This window comes from Melanotaenia boesemani, chromosome 16 (genome assembly GCF_017639745.1).
Source record: "Melanotaenia boesemani isolate fMelBoe1 chromosome 16, fMelBoe1.pri, whole genome shotgun sequence".
Classification (NCBI taxonomy): Eukaryota; Metazoa; Chordata; class Actinopteri; order Atheriniformes; family Melanotaeniidae; genus Melanotaenia; species Melanotaenia boesemani.
This window is the reverse complement of record NC_055697.1, coordinates 32483635-32508308: the sequence shown is the minus strand read 5'-3', so window position 1 is coordinate 32508308 and position 24674 is coordinate 32483635. Positions and strand designations below refer to the sequence as shown.

The 24674-nt window shown below is 42.8% G+C and overlaps 1 protein-coding gene across 1 annotated transcript; it reads right to left on the bottom strand.

Annotated features, from left to right (window-relative positions):
* Nucleotides 1-606: 606 nt before the first annotated feature.
* Nucleotides 607-24674, bottom strand: opn4a (opsin 4a (melanopsin)). The gene is made up of 10 exons (XM_042009756.1): nt 24538-24674; nt 16461-16594; nt 15104-15307; nt 12259-12430; nt 11868-12026; nt 9659-9766; nt 5703-5898; nt 5462-5629; nt 3484-3540; nt 607-1107 (listed from the first exon to the last, which is right to left on the bottom strand). Exons 1-10 carry the CDS (start codon nt 24672-24674, stop codon nt 943-945), a joined length of 1500 nt encoding a protein of 499 aa, XP_041865690.1. The 3' UTR covers nt 607-942.

The window sequence follows — 24674 nt, the reverse complement described above, 5'->3', positions numbered from 1 at the left end:
TGGGTTCATCTCACAGGGACTGAACAGGCAGTAGTTTCATCTGCACATCTGTGCAGATGTGCAGGTCCTGTGTGTGTTTATATGTATTTGGTTTTTAAAGAGCAACTGAACACAAACTGAAGATAAAGTCTGTTAAATCTTTGACATTTTCCAGAGAAAAGAATCGTTCTTTCTCCTCATACCTCTAGGGGTTGGCCTCTACTCTGTTACGAGACGTGTTCAGAGCTAAATGAGGCGTTTCTGCATTATTAATGAACTTTGACACGTTTGTCTTTGGAGACGGATCTGCTGCATCTCTGTTGTCAACATTCTAGATTTTCTTGCAACTGTCAAAGAAATACTCTGGTTATTCTGCATCAATTAATTTCCCAACACTATAAATGTGTAAAATCACATGAACACATATTCATTTCTATCTTTTAATGTCAACAAATTAAAGTCTCATTGCAACTAAATCTCCTCTGCTGTGTGCAGAATGAATAAATCCTACATATTAACTGGATTCAGATGGAAAGGTTACAGGACCTCCACCTGGACCTGGGAGGAAAACTTTACATTTATTTAAAACGCAGAAAAACCAGAGTGGCTGTGGAATGATGCACCATAACTACATACTAATGCAAATTATTGGGCCACTCTGACAAATCAAATTCAGCTGAGAGCCCCATAAAAGTCTGGATCGGCTATGGTAATCTAAGCTGTCTGATCCACACAGAGCGTTAAGTTGCTCTGTAAGTAACCACTTATTTTACTTCTAATCTGGTTTTGGAAACACGACTCCATGTCCATCTAAATCTGTTTGGAAATAACATTAAATCAAAAAAGTTGTAAAACATCCATAAATCTGGAACCTCTGCTTTCCTCTGTTAGCTGTTTGTTTCTGAGAACTAAATATCTGACAGGAAGTGAGCTGGTCACATGGCTCCTGCAGGGGGCGTGGCTCTACCCAGGCCCCGCCCCCGAGTTGCTGCTGGCTGTCTTGGGCCGGGTTGTCCGTGATCCCTTTTGTCCAACAGGAAGGAAGGGGCTGGACTCCGAGGTGATGACGATGCTCGGGATCCGACCAATCGCACCCCTCATCATGTGTCCCTCTGCGAAGTCTCCGTTCTGTTGGGAGAAAGTTCGTTTCATGTAAACCAAGAGTTAAAAATGAGTTGATAAATAACGGCAGACCAAATGTGGACAATCTTAATTTTCCAGAAAACTGTTCATAGGTATTTACAGCAGATGCTGCCTTCACTACTTCCGTTCATCGGAGAATTACGTTGGTGCCTAATGCACAGAAATAATGATGGTGGGTTATTATTCATAATCAAAACATAAGAAATCTTAATTTAAATAAAATTTTAAGTTATTTGAAACCCACGTAATTAGGTACAACCCCAAATTTAAAAAAATGTCAAACAAAATGTGGAAAAATAGAAACAGAATGAATTTAACTTAATCTGATGCAGCAACACGTCTGGAAAAGCTGGAACAGGAGCAACAAAAGGCTGGAAAAGTACCTGGTACAAACCAGACACGCCTGGAGGAGCATCTGACAACTAACCAGGTTACCTGGTAACAGGTCAGTAACATGACTGGGTATAAAAGGAGCATTTCAGAGAGGCAGAGTCTCTCAGATGGAAAGATGGACAGAGCTTCACCAACCCAGTAAAAACTGGGTCTAAAACTGGAACAGTTCCAGAAAAATGTGGGAATCCAGTAGTTCCAAAGCCCCGCTTCCACCAACAGGTCCAGGTCAGGATGCATTTTTTGGTCTTTCCACAGGCAAAAACTGGGAGGTGCCAGAATATCCGAACCCTTCTACTGTTTTGGAAACTTCCTTTGGGTCCCAATCTTACCAATCTGACCCTAAAGGGGTCAGCAATCCTCTGATTGGTGGAAAGAATTATCACTTCTTGTGTGACTCGGCAACAAGATGTTTAAATATACGGTGGATTTATTGTCCACCATTCTCCCACTTTGTTTCTGTGTCGCTTTCTTTGTTGTAATTGAAGGAAGGCATTGCATCGCTATGACATCACACTATTATGTAGCTGACGCATCTATTGCCGTCTGGCTGATGCCCCGCCTACCAGGTAAGGGTACAGTTGCTATGGAAATGCAACAGAGATCAGGGTTTATCGAACCAAACCGCCCAACAACTCAGACCTAATTTAGCCCAGATTAAAGACGAAAGCGCTCCCTGCTGCAGCAAACTGGAATGACACCACGACAACTTTCATTAACCTCGTGATTTATGTACAAAATGTGATTTTAAAAAGTATTTTCAGGAATAAGGGGAGATGACAGGTTGCCTCCAAAATGATCCCTAGTTGTGTGGTGATGTGGTTTCTCATGTAAAGCCGCTGTGGTGGAGAGAACCGGCGGATAGGCCTCACCCTGGAGAGATGCCCCCCAGTCTCTCAGACTGTAGAAAATATATAAAAGAAGCCAGAAGGACACGATCATACAGGTACTATCACTTCCCAGCAAGATTCCACAGCCTGAAATTGATGACAGAAAACTGTTTGAAATGCAAATATTTGAGATTTATTTGAGATTTAGTTTGCTTTCGTCGTTGGTTTGCTTTCTGCATCCAGATAAAAGCCCCAGCTTGAAAGACTGGGCTGGAGACTATCCTACAAGTCCGTGTTCCACAGACTAAAGGAAAACCTGCTGGGACGACTTCCATCCAAACTGACCATGACTTTATCCGTGTGCTGGCAGTCCCTGCTTCTCCTGGATCGTCTGAACAGCTGCAACACATTTCTGTCGCTACCTGCTACAGACCTGAACGCTGACTGGATGACTTATACATGCATCTCTCCAGTCGCTCATCGCGCCGTCTGGAAGTTCTGACTTAGTGCAATGACCTTTGAACTGTGTGTGTGAGATGCATTTCTCTGATGTGTTTGCTTCTATCTATCATTTCACCTCTTAAGCTTAAGCTAAACAGGTACATAACATAAAGCAATAACAATTATGAACTCATCACATCAAATACAGAAAGGGACACAACATGCTGCACAATAAGACGGGACACAAAACATCCAGCAAGAAACTATAAACTTGCATAAAACTGCACAAACACACACAAAGAGCAGCATAAAGTAGCTTAGAGCAGGAATGATGTGACCACAGAGACACAAGACAAATACAAGGAATCCATCAAGTTATGAAAAGCATCCACAGATAAAAAAAAAAAGCAACTACAAAGTAAAACTATGATGTATGCAGAGACACAATATAAAAACACAGATGTACAAAAAAGAAGAATTTCCACAAAAAAGCAAAAACAACTGCAGAAAGATGTGTTACTGCTGCATTGAGACAGAAAACCAGCAGGGACGGGAACAAGAAAGGACCAGAAAGAAAGACAACAAGGTTCAGAAAGACAGAAGGCCTAACGTCTCCCTCTGAGAGCTGCTGATCAAACAACCACCTGAGAACGGAGGAGTTTTACGTTCCAGATGAAGTCGTGACTGAATCAAAACTCACATTTGGGATGCTGTTGCGTTCACTGACCCCGCCCATGGAGATGGCATCGTAGGATGTCTAGAGGAAACACATTCAGTTTAATGCAAAGCTCCAAATGCTGCACAAATACCTGCAGCTTAAGCTTCCCAAATTAGATTTAATCACACGCATCATCAGCAGCAAAGATCCGACAGTGTACTCATCATTAGATCAGGAAAAATAAAAACAGAAAATACAACAGAATTTCACATCACTGATCTCGATCAAAAGAAGAGAATACAGAATTCACTCCCCCCTACTCTGTTACATTACAACCTCTAATTAAAATATTATTCTTTAATTTTTTTTTATTTATTTATTTTTGATGGAATTGCACAGAATAGTCTTGAAGTTTTGAAGTGAAAAACATTTTACGTAAAAAAAAAAAATTAAAAACATGTATCTATTCCCTTTGTTATGAGCTCTGGTGCAACCACGTACCTCCAGAAGTCACATGATTTGTAAAATAGTTCACCTGTGTGATCTACGTGCCACATGATCAGCATACACACACCTTTCTGAAAAGCGGCTGCTGCTGCAACACCTACACAAGAGACACCGCTAACCAAGCATCACCATGAAGACCAGGAACTCCCCAAACACGTCAGGGACAAATCAGGGTATGGTTATAAAAATATACATGGCTGGAGTATCCGGAGGACCACAATAAGCTGCATAGAGCTGGGCTTTGTGGAAGAGCAGCCACGGGCCTCATTTACCGGCGTACGCCAAATATAGTCAACTTTTGGGATTTATAAAAACCAAACTTGACGGGAAAATGTTCCTACCTCCACAAATCTCTGACCCAGGCGTACGCACAGAATCTAAAAAAATGGGAAACGGCGACACCAACGGTCCAGAATAAAACAAGGAAATGATGTGAAATGTGAAACATTCGTACACAATCTACTATTACCTTTCACACCACATGTTAGATATTAAAGCTGTTTGTAGACATGAATAAAGACACATTCCATATTAATCCTCCTAAGAGCCACTCTGGGGGGAAAACCAGGATTTCCAGGAAAAAGGGAGATGATGTTAATAAGAAGCTCAACCACTAAAACATGTTCTGTCATAGTGAAACAAAACTTCATGTTATAAAACCCATCCAGTTAAATAAGGAGCCAGTCTGCTGCCAGCATGTAGCAGTCAGTGTGGAAAGTAGCTTTGGTCCTTCAGTCCAGCAGACCGGGACCAGACTGGAGGCTGGAGGTCTAGAAGTGATGCTACGCTAACGAAACACACAAGAGGAGGATTTCCTTTATTTATTCCTACACAATGTTTTTTATTGTTGTCCTCATTTCTGCAACTCCTTGTCCACCTGGTTAAAAGCAGTGATGGTGTCCCTCTGCACCACCCACCCAGCTGGAGCCCCGCCCACCCAGATAGAGCACTGCCCATCCAGCTGGAGCCCCGCCCACCCAGATAGAGCACTGCCCATCCAGCTGGAACACCCAGCAACTAGAAAGAAATGTTATTTAACACTAAATAAAATGCTACCGACCTCAGATGTATCTTTACATATTTAGTTTTGTTATTTAATGCCTGGAAAACTTCCGTAGATCACCTAAAGGGTAAACAATTTACCCCAAAGAGTTACACAGTGATGAAGATAGACGAGATGGACCTCGGAGGCCCAGGAGTTTTACGGGTTCACTCTGGTATTTATCACATAAATCAGTTTTTTTAAACATAATTTGTTTTACAACCACAAGTGTGACAGCAAGATGTTCCCCAATCAGAGAACTTTGATGGACGTCCACTGAGTCTCCTGTAGGACGCCGCCATGGCTCTTCACCTCCTTTGTTATTCCATCGATCGTGTGGCTGAAATCTGATTGAAGTGTTCCAGCAGCATCTTTGATCCAGAGTTTTAATCACATGACTCAGAGACAGAATTCCAAATACACCAAAGGCAAAACAACTCTGCACATTCCCAACGAGAAACCAAAAGCTACCTTCTCAAAGATGCCCGAGTCGTGGTTCTTTATCTTGGACTTGAAGCTGGACGAGTGTTTGGGAAAGTCGGTCAGCTCGGCGGTGTCTCTGCTGATGTCACATGACACCTGGCGGCTGGCTGGTCGAGAGCTCAGACTGGACAGATCGGCTTCGGTGTCAGTTAAACCCTGCGGGGGAAAACACCATCAAACGTGTTGGCTGAACTCTCATATATAATAAGAGGAGTGTTTTGGAGCTCACCGATTCGCTGTCGGAGGCGGAGGAGAGGCGGGACTTGGCAGTGCTCTGCCGCCGGTACTGGCTGCTGATGTCGGAACTCTGGCTGGTCACCGTGGAGCGGCGCGTGGACATGAAGCTGCTGCTGGCCGAACGCAGGTCGCGAGGATGGACGCAGAGCAGGGTGCCCAGACACGGGATGTATTTGGCTAAAGCCAACCTGCAGAGACACACCCAGACTTTCAGGAGGGAGGAGCCTGTGAGTCTTCAGACGTTTGACTCTGTGTTGTACAGAGAATCTGCTGAGTGGAGCTCCAGTTAGAGTTAGACATAACTATTAACACTAGAACGGACAACTTTTTGAAATGTGCACATTCAATAACTGTCTAATAAAATCATGAAGCTACATGATTTTACATAAACTACATGAATTTAAGTTAGAACTAGTTTTAATATTTCGTATGTAAAGAACAGAGGAAATATGATCATTTCTACCCATTTCTGACACATTTAGTCATTTTTGTCCACATGGGATTTTTCAAGGGTTTCCAGCATTCTGTGGATGTGGATGTATACTGTGCAGAGATGGATCGATGTTGTATTTTACAGCATACGGGACCTTGCAGTAATTAATTTCTACATCATCTTTAAGAAGTGGACCAAGCAGCTTTTCTACAGCAGCTGCAGGGGAACGTCCAGCAGAGTTTAGCCAGCATGTCATGGACTGGAAGCAAGAGACGAGGTGAAAGGAACCAAATGCAGGACTCACAGAGAGGGATGAAGTTTTACTTCAACAGAAAACACTGGGAACTAAACCAGTGAAAGACCCATCTATGTCAACTGGAACATTAAGTCTACGGAAACAAAGACTACGGAAAATACCGGACTAACTGCTGACTAATACACACAATGAACAGCAATGAAGAAAGAAAACATGGAGCATAAATGCAGAAGAGCAGATTATAAGACTAGAAGCAGGTGTGACAGTTGGTGACCAGAACCCGGGAACAGGAAGTAAAGCACACAGAAAACAACTCTACAAAATAAAACAGGAAACATGACAGGCCTAAAAAAAATATGACAAAAGACCAAAACACTAAGAGACAAGGCAGGTGGAACAACATGGAAAGGTGCAGCAGGCTCCTGAAAGGAGGCGGTGCCAGGTAAGAAAAACAAACAAAAACTCCAACACTTGCAGCCCATGAGGCAAAAAGCTATGTGCTGGAGAAGAGACGTCATCTGCGCTGGCTGTGGTTGTTTTAGCCTCACTAGCATCGTGTACGGTATAAATATTCTTACTTTCATACAGCCTAACTTTCTTTTATCATGTTCTCCATCACTTCAGGTTTATTTTTACTAACTAGGCTGCAAAAATTAAAGTTTAGATTTAGTCTCTGTGAAAACAAGGCTACAATTGTTGCTTAATATTGTTTTGTGAAACATCTTTTCATTATAACTAATATTATTTTAGCTGTGTACTTATAAAGGGAATTAACTGAAGTTTAAACGTAGAGGTCAAAATGGCCACCAGAGGAAGTTTTAGAGTTAACTGGACCTCGCAGATGTAGTGATTCATTAACTCTTGAAACTCCAAACCAAGTCATTTCTTACTATTTCTGGTCCTTTTGTTTGTTTTTTCTATGTAAACCAGTCTGTAGAAGCGGAAGCCTGAGCTACACATCATCTGTAGCTCAGGCTTCAGGCTAGCTCCAGGTGGACAGCACCTGGGTCCACCTGGACTCCCAGCAGTCTGACTACCACTTAGTTATGATGACCCTCCTGCTTGGTTTCTGCTTGTGTTGTTCTTACTCTCAGATGAAAGTCGCTTTGGAGAAAAGTGTCTGCTAAACGACTGTAGAATGGAGTAGAATAGAACAGAACAGAATAGAACAGAACAGAATAGAATGGAGGGAAAAAGGACCAGATTTTTTCTTCTTTGGAAGTGTGAAACTTGAGCTGATGTTTTTATTTGCAACCTTATGCAAGCTGTTTAATTCTTTATGTCTTTTTTACTTTCATGGTTAACACAGTTAAAATCAACAGTGCAGTGAAATATTCCTACTTTTAATTCTTCATCAGTCGGTGTCAGGGATCCGGTGATAAACCGTCATGTGTGAGTGAAGGTTTAATTCTGTCCAGCCCATTTAGCATTCAGGTTAATCAAGAGGAGATTATTTCAGTTGAGGTGTTAGGACGCTTTGGGCAGCAGAGCTTTCACTAAAGGTCCGATCACGTTGAAAAGTGGAGAACTGGTGCATAACTCAGTAGCTACCAAACACAAAACAGGAAAGTTTTAACACTTTGTGGTGCAGACCAGAGCTGCAAACGTCAATAAAAAGCTTGAGTGGAGGAAGAGCTGAAGAAGACCAGACTGACTGACTTATTCATGTCATATGTATCAGATTTCTAAGTCAGCAGGACTATTTTCATTACAGACAACAAGACATGTTTGGGCCAAATATGGCCCACATCTGCAGACTTGCTTGATCCATATATGGCCATAACTTAGTCATTAATGTGAAAGAGGCTACCAAAACATAGCCACACCATCACCACATGTGGTCCACAAGGAAACCGCTGTGATCATTGTCTAGGCCAACTTCTCATATTCGGCCCACATTGCCGGTGCCATGACTGAGCCATAAGTGCCTAACAGTGGCCTGTGTCTGCTGTCTGGGTAATTACTCTCATTTTCGTGTTTTTGTGGGACTTCTTTTTCATTCTAGCATGTTTTTAGCATGAAATTTGAAAGTGTTCAAAATGTAGGAACTGGAGCAGCAGGAAGAAAATATATATTTTTTTTTTTATCTTTTTTTAATGGCAGAAAAAATAAGTAAAAATAAGGGTTGCTGCTAATCTTTGGCAAGTCCTGGACTGATAAAGCCTGCACAAAAAAATCTACTTCACATTCATTAAATAAAAAAAAAACAAATTTATTTTTTGTGTAAATAAATGCGGCACCATTTAAAGGGTTAATTATAGAATAAATTTACATTTCCTACACATGACAAGGACAGGAATTAATGACCAAAACAACTGTTTTATGTTCAGTAGGTCTAGATATGACCCATGGACCAAAAGGTCTTTAAGAGGACTAAAGGGATTTTTTTGTCATTGCAGAAAAAGTAATAAGTAAAACTCTGTGTTGCTGCTAATCTTTGGCATCCACTTTGCATTTATAGAACAGAAAATAATTTATGTTTTGTGGAAAGAAGGGTGGCATAGTGTAAATGAACTGGTATTTAAAGTTTTAAAATCATTCAAATAAATTTACATTTGCTATGCATGATGACAGGAGTTGATCACCAAAATGTCATTGGATGGAGAGTTTGTCTCCGCCTCTGAGTGCACGATGAGCCTCTGAAATTGTTGGATGAGATGCTGGTGTGAACGTGACGTGGAAATTTTTTACTTTTTTTTCTTTTATTTCATCTCCAGCCATTAGGAGCTAGTTTGGAACCTGATCAGTAAAGAACAGAATTTGCTAAAAAACAATTTCAGATTGATTCCCAGAGACTGTGAAAGTAACCAGAGCTGAAATGATGAGCAGTTGTATGACCTGTAATGAGTTGTTATTTTAATGGCTGTTTCATTCATTCCCAACACTCAGCTCACACTGGAGCAGCTACTGTGGAGATGATTGACGTCCCTCTAACAATAAACAACTAAAAACTCATTTAATGAATTTTAGAAGTGAAAATGGCAACAAGCATCAGCCCTTTGTGTGTGAACATTTACCAACCGCTTGGCTTCAGGTAACCAGAACAACTATTTTCAAATCACTGCTGACAATAAGAACGGAGAAAGAAGGATGAAAACAACAGATGCTGCTGGCTGCAGCCATCCTGCTTGTTGGATGGAAAATATGACAAAGGTTCAAATAAAAATGGAAACATTTGATCACAAGGCATTAAAACTACTTTTTCTTTTACCACATAGAAGATCGTGAAGCGTTTATAGCAGTCTGGGTGGAGTTTTACCTGTACTTTGGGTGTGTGATGGCGTAGATGATGGGGTTGTGGATGGCCGAGGCCTTGGCGATGACGGCCGGGACAGAGTTCATGTAGGGAGTCAACATGTCGGCGTACCTGCAGCAGAAAACACAGGGAGAACCAGAACCAGCTCAGGATTAGGCCTTCAGGCTGAAGATGAGTTCTAATAAATGACTGAGCCTTCAAACCCAATGTTATTCTTTATAACTCCACCTTAACAACACAACACGTCAGATGTTTTCTGGTAATAAGACCTGCGGCCGACCACAACACCGCCGTCAACAACCATGGGGCAACAATTATGACTGCGCTGTAGATTGGGTGTTATGTGGAGCTGTTATACCGTCTGATGGCTGTAGGTAGGAATGACCTGCGGTAGCTCCTTCCTGCACTGGGGTTAGCAACCTTGGCCAGAAGAAGCTGCTCAGAGCCGCTACAGCAGAATGCATCGGGTGGGTGGAGGTGTCCATGATGGACGTTAGCTTAGACAACATCCATCTGTCTGCCACCTCCTTGATGAAGTCCTGTGAGCAGCCCAGGACAGATCCAGCTCTTTTAACCAGTTTCTTCCTGTCTCTGTGCTGCTCCCTCCCCAGCACACAATGGTGTAGAACAGGGGTGCCCAAGTCCAGTCCTCGAGATCTACCATCCTGCAACTTTTATATGCAACCCTTTTCCAACACACCTAAATCAAATGTCATCTGCGTGTCATTCAGCTCTGCAGAGGCCTGGTAATGAGCCAGTCATTGGATTCAGGTGTGTTGGAGAAGGGTTGCATCTAAAAGTTGCAGGATGGTTGATCTCGAGGATCGGACTTGGGCACTCTGGTGTAGAAGGCTGCAGAGGCCAAAACGGTGTCATAAAATGTCCGGTAGAAAGCTCCATGCACACAGCAGGACCTCAGCCTTCTCAGCAGGTGGAGGCAACTGTGGCTATTCTCATATATATGGCAAAAGCGAGATTCACAAATCAGCTCCGCCACAGAGCGTCTTTGAGGTGAAAAACCCCTCCAGAATCTCTTAAGCTACTCAAGAATGAGGTGGTCCTGAATGCATCAGTCTGAGCCGTTAGCGCTGTTAGCTGCCTGTCAGCAGCTCCAGCAGCTCTGGAAAGCTGTGGAGACTCGCTGCAGGAAGAGCTGCTGCAGGAAGAGCTGCTGGAAGTTGCTGCTGCTACGATTTGAGCTGCTGTCTGTTGTCAGATGAGGATCAGCAGGTAAAGAATAAAGTCCGGTTTTACTTTTACACCCTCAGAAGCACAAATCCGTCCCATCGCAGGAAGATTTCATCAGAAACTCTGTGAAAGAATAGAAGTCTGAAACTAGCAAATCTACACCAGATAAGTTCACACCCCTTCATATGCATTGGTGGGCGTGATTTTCTATGTCTGCATGGCGAGGACCGCCTACCTGCATCAGGAGGGAGGGGCTGTGAGGTTTTAAAATTTTCTCGTGACGTAGAGATGCACCAGTATGGCTCTACATCAGGAAAAACAAAACCTGGCGCTATGATCCATTTTATACCCACAAAATCCTGTTTTTAAAGACAAGAAAAAATGACTAATCTCATCGACAGTATATTTGGTTTTCATTGCAATTAAGATATACTATGTTGTTTACAGCTAAAAAACTATGTCTTCCCACACACATCATACATCACACTGTTGCTGTTCAGCTCCACATGTGATGCTACGGCCTGAGTGAGCGGGAGGTGCACTGCAGTGTCCCTACGCTGGGCCATTTCACTTATGACTTTGGTGGGTGGAATAAAAAGTAGTGCCTGCCAGCTGGGTATGATTTAGAGAAGATCCTGATATTATAGTTATTTCTACTGTATTCCAGTTCTGTATAAAACTGCATTTTTACCCCATTTCAGTAAAATATCGATATTCTAACATGACAATAGATTCTAGAGCATAAAAAGCTGGTATCAGTAGTATCGATCTTTTGGTATCGATCCGAACATCCCCACTTTCAGCTGTTGGGAGGGAGAAGTTAGGATTTGCTTGACATTGGCAGGGTCATGTCCCCACAATTAAAACCAGTCAATCACCTTCAGGTTAAAATTTGCCACCACACTTTCTAGAGCATCTAGTGGATACAACCACAACTGCAGCTATGACATCAGCTGCTTGTCTGAAAAATGAACTTAAAAGCTGCCATGAAGCCGCTGGTGAGCTGCCGGTTGTAGAGTTTTACCCAGCGAAGGCGGTGAGGGCGACGGTGGAGTATGGCGACCAGGAGATGACGTAGAGGAGGATGACGATCAGAGCGATTTTTGCCATCCTCCACTCGTTCTGCAGCCGATGGAAACTCTTCACTGTGTCCCGGGTGCTGCCGTTAATCTTCCCCACCGCCCTGAAAACACACACACACACATATTAGACAATAAAACCTGTTACCATGGTAACTGCAAACAAAGATGGCAATAGTGACGCCGAGAAAAACTAACATTTATAGGAGTAAATAATCCAAAAATAAATTAGTTCAAGTGATCCTATTTGATAGATGAGTCTGACTCTGTTACCATGGAAACAACATCAAGCCCCCGTGTGTGTTTATAAAACTGGATGAGAGAAATAGAACTGACTGGTTGGTGGTCCGGATGGCGCGGAAGATGAAGACGTAGCAGTAAATGATGATGAAGAGCGGCAGGAAGAAGACGAAAATGAAGAGCAGCATGGTGTACGCTCGCACCGAAGGGGTAAAGGTCATGTAGTCCCACGTACAGGAAGTCAGCAGGCCCTCCGGTACATAAGCACCTGATGGGCGAGAGACATTAGCACATACGAAAAGAGAGAGGGGCTCAGATCTGAGGCTGTGGTCTGATCTGGAGTGTGCATGCACATCATCACACATTTAAAAACATTCAAACCAACAGCTGATCAGTGGATTGTCTGGAGGTGAGGAGATTTGTTTTAACTGGATTATAGCTGAAGTTCAATTAACTGGAGGGACTGTTTGTTGAGATGACTGCAGTGACTTGGCTACACTGAAACAAAGCTGTATAGAACTGAACCGAATTAAAACCACAGAACCTCTCATCAACACACATAACACACAAGAAGCCAGAAGCTTCAAAATGTGGTCTTTCAGAATAATAAAACCTCGCCACAAGCAGATAAAACAGGCTGCAGAGGAGATTCATGCACCTTTAACACTTTCACTAGAGACTGGGTGAGATTTCCCAGAGGTTCTCTGATTCCATACTTTATCATTTCCGCTGAGAAAAGTGAATCAGTCAGCTGAACACGTGAAGACAGGAAGCCAACCTGAATTTAGCTGATGACAAACAGAATTTTGAGGGTAAAATGAACAATAAGTTTGATAAGAATCAGAGCAGATTAGAGTCCAGCAGAGATAAAGACAGCGGGACGGAGGAGAAGACAGAACAATATAAAGAGTGTGCAGTTTCTGGAACAGGAAGTCTCATTATTATGGTGTGTTCAGGTCACGTTGGTGAACAGCCAATTCCTTGACTGCAATTATCTCTGTTCCACTTTAAACATGAAGGAAGTCAGCCACGAAGATTTGAAAACTTTCCTCCAGCCCTGATCTAATGAGGACCCCCAAGAGAGGCAGAGGAGACCCCTCTGCTGTGGAAACCTCTTCCGTCAAGTTGGAGTTCCCTGCTCCCGGTCCTGTTTAGGTTCCCTGCTTTATATCGGGAAACATCAGAATCCTCCTTCTTCTATTATTCTTGAAGGGTACTCCTAGCTGCAGTATTTTTGTTTGATTCTGAATGTGGGTATTCTATTAAACTTACTTTTAATTGCAGCAGCTTTGTGGTGTTTCCTTTGAGCTGCAACAGATACTTATCTTTGTATTCTCCATATACTTTCTGCCCTCCATGTCTTGTTCCAGTAACCTGCTGGTTGATCTAGGCAACTTCTGAGCCAGTATGGCTCCATTCCGTTGTCTCTTGCACATATTCAGATGCCCTGACAGGGAACTGAACCACATTTGTATAAAGCTCAACCTTCCAGGTTGTAAGATGCAAGCAGGATAGAGATACATGGCTCACCATCAACAGGTGGCTGAGGTAGTACTCGGGAACATCTCAGACTGGAAGTCTCAGAGCTTATTTCTGCTCCCTTTGCCCCCACACTTCCCATGCATCTTTGACATTGACATGATTGTTAGAAAATATGTCCACTAGAGGGCAGTGCGGAGTTCAGAGTTCACATCTGAGCTCTGATGTTAATTTCAGAGAATAGAAAACATGGCGACAGAGGAGGAGATTATGAGGATCTACATCCCCAGAAAGAGACATAAAAAGAGGCACTGCAGTAGATGGCAGTGGTCTGTGAGGCCATTACATATAGTGCAGTTTTCTTCATCTTCTACTATGTTCCAGCTATACTGTGCAACACTGCCACCGTGGTTTCTGGTGGTACTACTTTGTTTGATATGTCAGACGAAAGACTGTCTGTCTGTGTTTAACACAGAGCATAAATAAGGCCATATATGTAGAGATCCCAAATTACAGCAACATGAAGAAGGATAATGAAAAAAAAGAATTGAAGGAGGAAACTGAAAAGGTGGTAAAGCTAATAGTGGGTTCAGTGGTAATCAGAGCACTCAGAGATGTGACCTCCAAACTGGGAGACTTCTACTGTTCCCAGGAACACTGACAGAGATCTCCATCCAGTACTAGAAAAGTCTTAGGGAACAGTCCAAGGATAAGTACTATAAACAGTCCTAGGGAGCAGAACTAGTAGTAGTCCAAGGAAGAGTACAAGGGAACAGTCCTAGGCAAAGTCCTAGGAACAGACCTACAACACAGTACTAGGAGTAGTCCTAGAAACTACTAAAACAGTCCTACGAGCAGTACTAGCAACAGATCTATAAAACATTACTAGGAATAGTCCTAGGAGCAATATAAGGAACAGTGCTAGTGCCAGTCTAAGGGAACAGTACTAGGAACAGTCCTGGGGAACAGCACTAGGAACTGTACTAGAAACATTCAAAGGAAAGACATACGGAACAGTACAAGGAACAGTACTAGTAACAGTCCAAGGGAACAGTACTAGTAACAGTCCAAGGGAACAGTACTAGTAACAGTCCAAGGGAACAGCACTAGGAACAGTACTAGGAACAGTTCAAGGGAGCAGCACTAGGAACAGTACTAAGAACAGTCTTAGGGAACCGTATAAGGAACAGTACTACGAACAGTGCTAGGAGTACTTCTAGGAACAGTGAACCTTAAGGGTCAATTTAAGTTGTCATAGTTTGTAAGCACATTGTTCTGTGTGCATATCTCATCTTTTCAGTTCAGTTTTGGATCCTCCTCTCATCAGAAACATGTGATTTAAGTTGTTTTCTCAAGATATTCTAACAGGCCAGGTTTCGGGAAAATAAAGGAGTAGTTATGAGAAATCAAGCTTTTTTATCTCCTGTACCTCCTCTGTGTATGTGCGAGTGTGTCTTCTTACTCCAGCCGAAGAACGGCGGCAGGCTCCAGGCCAGGGAGTAGGCCCAGGCTGCCACGAGGATGAGGAGGGCCCGTTTCTTTGACAACACCCCGATGGAGGTCAGAGGTCGCGTGATGACGAAGTAACGGTCGATGGCAATCACTGTCAGCGTGATCATGGAGCAGATCCCGAAGAGAGCGCCACAGAAAGCGTAGAGCTCGCAACCTGCAGAGAAGAAGACTACAGTCTGACTCTGTCCATCATCAACAATTCATCCATCCATCCATCATCCATCCATCCATCCATCCATCCATCCATCCATCCATCATCCATCCATCCATCATCCATCCATCCATCCATCCATCCATCCATCATCCATCCATCCATCCATCCATCCATCATCCATCCATCCATTCATCCATCCATCCATCCATCCATCCATCATCCATCCATCGTCCATCCATCCATCCATCCATCATCCATCCATCCATCCATCCATCATCCATCCATCCATCCATCCATCCATCATCCATCCATCCATCCATCCATCCATCATCCATCCATCCATCCATCCATCCATCCATCCATCCATCCATCCATCATCCATCCATCGTCCATCCATCCATCCATCCATCCATCCATCCATCCATCCATCCATCCATCATCCATCCATCCATCCATCCATCCATCTATCCATGCATCCATCCATCCATCCATCCATCCATCCATCCATCATCCATCCATCCATCCATCCATCCATACCCATCCACCCATCCATCCATCCATCCATCCATCCATCCATGTTAAACTTCAGATTTAATCCTTTGATCTGAATAAATGAACTGGTTAAATCAGTGACAGCTTCAAACCCTGTTTGACTGATCTGGGACCAGTTTGCTGTGTTTCAGTCGCTTTAAAGCCCACTCTGACAGGTAAACTGGTTTCGGATCAGAACAAACTTTTATCAGTGGGTTGGGGCGGGGCCAACCAGACCAGCTGAAGGTCATCCTTCATTTCCTGTACAGAAGAGCTGTTGTTTGTTTGTTTCTTTGTGTGATTGCTAGCTGGATTTCTAAGTTATAGGTAGATCAGCTTGACATTTCAGCAGAGGTGGGTAATGACCCAACTTGGAAGAAATTATCTTTCCTGTCAATCCACAGACAGATGTGGATCCAGGAGATTTCCCTCCAGCCTCGGTGGAGGTATGAAGAGAACTTTCAGTTTGGATCTGTGCTGTTTTTCATCATGTTGTTTCTTCTTGTTTTAAAGGCAGATGGAGAGATAATTAGTAATATAACTGATTTTCACATATCTATGAGTAATTACTGATTTAGCGTTAGTTCATATTCTGAACCCCCCCAACTGTGTGCTGTTGTACCTTTCTCTCCAAAGATCCACCTCTTGTGCATGCTGGTGGTGAAGAAGATGGGTGCCTGGGTGATGCACATCAGCAGGTCGGTGATGGCAAGGTTAATGATGAACATATTGGCCGGCGTCCTCAGACTGCGACTCCTGCAGCACACCAACAAAAGTTTTTTTTTTCATATTTATTCTCTCTGTGGACACCCCTCCACACCCCCACCAACCAAGTTTGCCTCCAGCATGGTGGTCTCCATGAGGCTGTTGGGTCATGAACTCAGCATCAGTGTTGCCAAGTCCACTTGTTTCAAGTGACTTTGGGCTTGTTTTTTGTAAAGTCGCTTGGAAATATCGTCGGTCATGGGTGCAGGTTTCTGGGCTGGTTTTCATAAGTGTAGTTGCTGATTTGTGGCTTGTCCTGCTTCCTTAATAAAACCCTCCTTATTCATTCTCAGCAGTTAACAACAAGGCAATAACCTCTGTTTGCAGATCAGGAAGATTTTTTCAGAACTAGTGTTCACAGCCCCATTTCCTTGGTTACCACGGCCATCCCATCCCAAACATCCCTACTCACACACATGCACGCACAACTTGACCTGACAGCGCGTCAGAGTGACAATACCTGAAAATAAATAAGGAAATGTAAATATATATATATATATATATATATATATATATACACATCTCTCTCTCTCTCTCTCTCTCTCTCTCTCTCTCTCTCTCTCTCTCTCTCTCTCTCTATATATATATATATATATATATATATATATATATATATATATATGTATATATATATATAGATAGATAGATAGATAGAGAGAGAGAGAGATTGAAGCAACAACCAGGATGTTTCCACACCGTCTTTTGACCGGCTTATGGATGGAAAGGAAATACCTTCTATCTTTGTGCTAACAGGACTTTAGAGAATGTAATTTTGTTTGCTGCCATGGTAACACATCAACATGAGATTCCTCATCCTTTTATTTTTCTCCAAGTAAATGAAATTGTGATTAGAAAAAAACATTTTCACAACTAAGTTAATCTCCGCCTCATCCTTCCACCCTCACTCGTTCCTCCATCCCTCCTTCCTTGATTCATCCTTCCATGCTGCCTCTCTTCCTTCACCTGTCAGTCTTTGGATTCTTTCATGGATTTCCTCCGCCTGTTTTTCCAGATTTAGTTCATTTTTGGATTTTCTTTTATCTTTTTCTGTTTTTTTTTTTTTTTTCTTTTCTTTACCTACAATCAGCAGGAAAGAGCTTTTCCGCCTCTCTGGAACCTCCATAATATAATATCATCACTGTACATGAATGTTCAGGGACTTCCTGAATATTTTAAGGTTTTTTTAATTATGATGTCAGCATAAAGAACATGCTGTGTTTCTAGATGAGGAGTTTCCAGTGTTTCTGTCTGTGCCGTACCAAATCAACCAGGTGTGAACGGATCAATGCAGCTTCTCGGTCTGAAGAGTCATGCAGCCTGTTTCAGCTTCACATGTAAAAACCACTCAGAGCTGCTTTAGCGGCTAAATGAGGTCTGGTGAATGGAACAGCCGTCATAAACCTGCCCTGATTGTCGAGGGAAGCAGATCAATACTCATCCCAGAAATGGGCCGATCGATAAGCCGGTTGAATGGTTCTTAAGAGGAGAAGCTTCTTCAGAAATCGCTCTGTTCTTTTTGTCAGATAAAGATGTTTTCTGTACAGAGATGGGGGTAAAAACGCTCGATAATGACAGGAGGGTGTGATTAAACCCAAACATCTCACGGGTTCATGGATTATTGTGTTTCTGCAGACTTTCCACAGATGAACATGTTTACTCCCCTCCCCTGGTTCTTTGGTCGTTCACGCCCACTTTTTAAAAAGCAAAATAACATCTCAGGGACAGATAAACATTATTTCCACATTAAGAAAATGTTGCAGCCAAGAATAATCTTATTTATAATAAGTTTCATTTTCCTCTTCAGATCAGAATCTGAGTCTGAGGTCAGATTCTGATTCAGTTTTGTTCACAAACGACTTCAAAAGAACAAGTTTTTTGTTTCTGCAAACCTTGAACTGAACAAAACATATTTGCAAATAAAGAACTAACTCAGATGATGTGAGATCCTAAAACAGTCAACCAGTGTTTCCCCACGCACCACACCAATGTCACACTACATTACCCACGATGCATTGCGCTCTAGCATAACAAACCAGCAAAGCTACGCCGGTGTAGAGAAGCTGCAGACGCAGCACAGCAGACGTATGATTATTTACGGGAATATTACTACTGTCTGAAAATTAAATCTAACATTTGTTCACCTTCTCTTAAAAAATAAGTCATAACATCAACTTCTGAGAAGACACATGGAGTAGAAGCATCTGTCCAGTGGGAGAAGATATCTGTTCATAATATTTGTACACTTTGCAGCATTTTTTTCTTGTTTAATATTATGGGAAGAGGTAAGCTACAAACAGCTGTTGGACAACAAATGGCCTTGTTGCACTGAAAAAGGTTTCTATGTCCTCTGTCCACACACATGTTCCACATGAAGATCTATTTCATGTGACAGAATTTAAGCTCTAGTATAATTTATTTCATTGCAAAACAATCATCCATCCATCCAGATAACCTGACCTGCCTGTCTTTGGACGCTGGGAGGATGACACAACACATTCATTTCTTTTCTTTCTCAAGTTCATTCTCACTTCGAACCTAAAAAAACTGAACTGAACTGAACTTTGAACTAGTTCATGAGAAGCAGAAACTTGACAACACTGCTGAATCATACGGAACCTGTTTGGTGACATCAATAGAACATAGGATATAAAATAGAATAATCTGTGACCCTGTGTAGATTATGTGTCAGATGTTATAGTATTATACCATAATGTGGATGATTTTGATTTAATTTCATGTACTTTTAATTTAGGATTACTTATAACGACGTGGCCACAACTTCAGTCCAGAAAAAGGCTTCAGATTTCTAGGGAACATAAAGACTGGACTCTAGAGCCATGGAAGAAGGTCATGTGGTCTGGTGAGTCCAGATTTACCCTGTTCAAGAGCAACGGAGCATCAGGGTAAGAAGAGAGGTAGATGAAGGGATGCAGCCATCATGCCTAGTGCGACTGTACAAGCCTGTGGGGGCAGTCTGTGATCTGGGGTTGCTGCAGTTGGTCAGGTCTAGGTTCAGGTCCAGGTTCAGGTCTAGGTTCAGCAACATTATGTGTCAAAAGAATGAGGCCAGCTGATACCTCAATATACTGAATGAGAAGGTTATTCCATCTTCCCTGATGGCACAGATCCAGTGTTATGGGGGCTCGTCCGGGAGTCCTTTTTTCCTGTAGTATATTTAGCACTGTTGGTGTGAAGCAGTGGACTTTATTGTTCTGATTGGAGATCGAGATGGCTACGTCCTTTGACCTGGAACGGTCCCTTACAGCTCCTTCCAGTGAAGCTCTTGACTGTTGCCGCAAAGCTGATCTTATGCATCTTGTGGCTCATTTTTCTCTAATGGTCCCAAAATAGGCCACCAAGAGCCAGGTTAAGGCTCTAATGGTGGAGCAGTTGGAAGCTTGTGGGGTTGTTGAAGGTGTCTGCAGAAGCCGCAGCTGTGTGTGAGGGCGCTCTGGCTAGGGGCGACCCAACCGACGAGGGGGTGAACCCTCTTCCTCAGACTCCCAGCACAGCAACGGCTGAGAAGGGATCAGGGGTTGAAAAACAGGTGAGGACACCAGTTACTCTTCCTCGGTATGATCCACCTTCCTCAGGCCGTGGTGGGGCTCGGCTGAAATTGGGTTTTGCACGACTGGAGCTGGAGGCCCGTGAGAAGGCCCAAGCTCGCCAAGCACAGATGGAGTTTGACTTGAGGAGGTTGGAAATAGAAGCTGACAAAGCTGTCAGGCTCCAAAGGCTGGAGCTGGAGGCTCAAACCCAGGCACCGCCCACTTTGGCTACCACTGCAGCAGCGGCTCCTTCTGTTTCTGCCGCATTTGACGTGAGCAAGTGTATCTCCTTGGTGCATGCTTTCAGGGATACAGAGGTTGACTCGTACCTTGCTGCCTTTGAGCGCATTGCTGGCGCATTACGTTGGCCACGAGATGTGTGGCCATTGTTGCTGCAATGTAAATTGACTGGAAAGGCGCAGGAAGTTGTTGCAGCGTTTCCATTAAAGGACAGCTTACACTATGACATGCTTAAAGCCACAGTTCTTCAGGCCTATGAACTTGTGCCTGAGGCGTACAGACAAAAATTTAGACAGCAGAGGAAAACTGCTGATCAGACTTGCATTGAGTTTGCGCCGGAAAAAAGTATCTCGATAAATGGTGTACTGCTTCTAAGGCTACTGATGTGTAATCACTGGGAGAAACTTTGCTACATGAGGAGTTTAAGAATTGCCTTTCAGTCTGTCAGAAAGCGTTGTTTTATATTTAAATGAACAAAAAGTGATATCCCTTTCTTCTGCCGCTCTACTAGCGGATTAGTATGTGCTAAAGCACAAAATGTCACTGCCCGCCAGTGTGGAGAAGTTCCACCCTTGCCCTGTTGATCAGAAAAACACTGAGGAAACTTGTCCCATGACTAAAATGTCATACGTGAAGAGTCCAGAGGTGCGGGAATGTTTCTATTGCCACAAACTTGGTCACCTCATTGCTGACTGCTTTGCTTTAAAATGAAAAAATCTAAACAACCCACACCAAAAAGTGTGGGATTAGTTCGGCACAGACCCACTGCAGAGCCGAGGAACCAGATAAGGCAAACAAACTTGATTTGTTTTTGCACCATTCGTGTTTAAAGGCTCTGTTTTTTCAACAGGGAATGCAGGAGAAGAAGTTCCAGTCCATATGCTGAGAGACACGGCAGGCTCTCAGACGCTAATATCAGCTGATGCATTGACTTTCTCCAAAACCTCTTCATGTGGATATAACCTGGTAATCAGAAATATTGAGATGGGGTATGTGCCCAGACCAGTATATCGTGTGCATATTAAGTCAGAACTAGTAAATGGAGTTTTCCCTGTAGCTGTGTGCCCAGTTACCCATAAAAGGGATAGCGTTGTTGATGGGGAATGATGTAGCTGGTGAACGTGTGGTTCCTAACCTGGAAATATTAGACGTTCCTACAACCACTGTCTCCTCAGATCAGTCGGAAATAAATGTAAACCTGTATCCAGCTTGCGCTGTAACCCGCACACAAGCCCGCAGGAATACAGATATTGATCTCTCTGACACCACATTTGCACGCTTACTTGGGGACCAGATTCCGTCTGATGTCGGTAGTGACATCGCCTCGTTTCCACTGAGCGGTTCAGTTCGGCCCGGTCCGGTCCGGTGCATTATTGAATGGTCCAGCCAGTTCTGGTGAGCGTTTCCACTTCAAGTTGGACTGCCACTGGGTGGCGGTGTTTAGACCAAATTCCTAGTGTGGAGTCATTCTAGCTCAACAACAGCAAACGAGACGCTACTGAACAAACAACAATGGAGGCCATTCAGCAACTTGTTTTTGTTCTGCTTAGCTTGTGGTTCTTTGTACAAACATCACAAGCCGCACTGTACGAGAGAAGATTGTGGGCGGCAAAAAGAAACACTGCCGGAAAGAGAAGAAAACTTCTGGCTCGAGTCTTGCGGTGGAACGAGAGATACGCCGTTGTGCGGCAAAGACAAAGACAGAGGCGCCACAGGGTAAGCGACTTCATGCCATGTTATCATGTAGTTGTACTCATATGTTTACTAACTTGTACAAAATAGCCTCTGTACCTGAAAAGATATTACATGGGTAGCTTAAATATGAACTGCACTGTAGTGTAATGAGTGAGAAAGATTTGTCCAGCTCTGTGGCTCAACCAAGTACTGAATAAGCTGCTGCACTTATGCCCAAGTTGACATTGTTTGATGAAATCGTGATGTTGTATTTAAACAAAATGACATACAAAAAACTTGAAAAAAAAAAAAATTTATATGCACTGCCTCTAGCACTTTATGGCAGCACCTGGTCCAACTGGACTCAAAGCGGTCTGACTACCACTTAATTATGACGTCCCATCTTGTTTGAATTCATGCTTGTGTTGTTCTTACTCTCAAATGTAAGTCACTTTGGATAAAAGCGTCTGCTAAATGACTGTAGAATAGAATAGAATAGAATAGAATAGAATAGAATAGAATAGAATAGAATATTTTGGTTAGACAGATTAGGAAGAGCGGTAGAGCTGGTTGGTGTAGTTTTTCATTTGGTTTATTGACTGATAGTCTTGTTCCTTTTCTGGTTTTGATAATAACTAAAAACTATTTTGGCTTCTCTTTAAGTTGTTTTGTGGAAGTTTAACTGTTTAGTTAGTTTACAACTGTTAACGTTAGAGTGTGTTGGGCTAGTTTGGTTTATAGTTGTAAATGTATATAGAGTTTTTACATAAGCATAGCTATTGGAGCTGCTTCACCTTTTGTTATCTTAGCTTACTAGGCCAGTTTTCATTCACTCATTTGATTATTCCTGGGTTTTGGTTTTCAACTGGCTGACTTTGAGATACCCATAGTGGTTATATTGTGTTTTTGATTTGGGCAGCTCCATTCACCCCAACATTTTTCTGTTACCACCATTTGTTAATTCCCCATTTCCACTTATAGCAATCAAGTTTAACAGCTTCCTTTTATTAACATCTGTCCACAGTACTCTTATTTGTTACACCCTCTCATACCCCTATAGTGGGTCAAAACAGCCAGGATTCATGGGGCTCAGATTGTGAAAGAGTGGTTCAGGGAACAGGAGACATCGTTTCCACACATGGATCGGCCACCACAGTCCAGACCTAAACCCCATGGAGGATCTTTGAGATGTGCTGGAGAGGCTTTGTACAGTGGTTGGATACAATACATCAATACAAGATCTTGGAGAAAAATTAATCGTAACACCGGATCGAGGCGATGCCGCAGAGAAGCTGCTGGAATCAGAAATAAAGGACATCCAACCAGATATTAGATGTGTGGGAAGTTGTTTGTTTTCTTTGGTGGCAACTTTATTTTCTAACAGGGAGCATATAAAAATACACGATACACTAATATTGAGTTTCTTATCGAACCATGCACCTAAAAATGTGATTAATCACAATTAAAACATGTAATCGTTGCCCAGCACTACTACATACATAAATACTCACAATGAGGATTTTAATTAAGAACATCATACTCACAGTTCATCAAAGCTTCAGCATGTTTTACACATTAATTATTATGATTAATATAAATCAAAATTCTCTTTTTCTTAAATGCTGTTTGTTTTCCTTATTGGAGAAAACATTTGAATAAATGTAATAATAATAATAGATTAGATTTATATAGCGCTTTTCAAGGCACCCAAAGCGCTTTACATTGTGTGAATCCATTATTCATCCACTCCTCACTCATACCTGGGGCGTAGCCACAGCTGCCCTGGGGCAAGCTGACGGAAATGTGGCTGCCAGTCTGCGCCTACGGCCTCTCCGACCATCACCGAACATTCATCCACACATTCATACACCAGCGATGCCAACACTGGAGGCAAGGAGGGTTAAGTGTCTTGCCCAAGGACACAACGACAGATGACTGCGGGAGCGGGAATCGAACCGCCGACCTTCCGATCATTGGACGACCTGCTCTACCGCCTGAGCCACTGCCGCCCCAAATGTAAAAGCAGGATTTCTTGTTTTTTCCGGTTTCATTGTGACAGTCAGGAAGATGTGCAAACAATTTACCACCTAAAGCAGAAATGAAAAAAAAAATTAAACAAAAAGAAAAGATAATATTATACTTTTAGATAAACACAAAAAGACCCAAAGTAAGTGAAGAATGTCTTCACAATAATCAGGTTAATATTATTGGTGTTTAGGGACATCTGGGCACCTCAGAGAATGGACTCCCCATATCAGAAATGTGCCCGTTACTGTGCCTGAGTAAATTACAATAAAACAAAGGAGAAATGTTTGGACTCATAAATTATTTCTAAACATTCATGTTTAACCTAAAATACACCTTCAGGCTGGTTTTGTGAACATTAGCGTCTAAACTCTGACTAATAGTTAAAAATAAACGGCATCCTCCTGTTTTATTCTTTCTGTGGAAGCTGATTTTGTGTCATCATACCTGCTAAAGGCGTATATGACCAGGAAGTTTCCCACTATGCCGGTGATGCCGATGGCGAGGATGACAGAGCCGATGGTGTAGTGGGCATGATCGGGCACGTCCACAGTCGGGAAAGGATGCGGGGCCTCGGGCACCAT

What these genes read in the sequence shown, in the direction of transcription:
- opn4a (XM_042009756.1), bottom strand. Translation starts at nt 24,674, where the DNA reads ATGGTGCCCGAGGCCCCGCATCCTTTCCCGACTGTGGACGTGCCCGAT. An exon ending in GTCATATACGCCTTTAGCAG is followed by an intron (nt 16,595 to 24,537) that starts GTATGATGACAC and finishes GGTGTGCTGCAG; the next exon opens with GAGTCGCAGTCTGAGGACGC. An exon ending in CCGCCTCCGACAGCGAATCG is followed by an intron (nt 5,630 to 5,702) that starts GTGAGCTCCAAA and finishes TTTCCCCCGCAG; the next exon opens with GGTTTAACTGACACCGAAGC.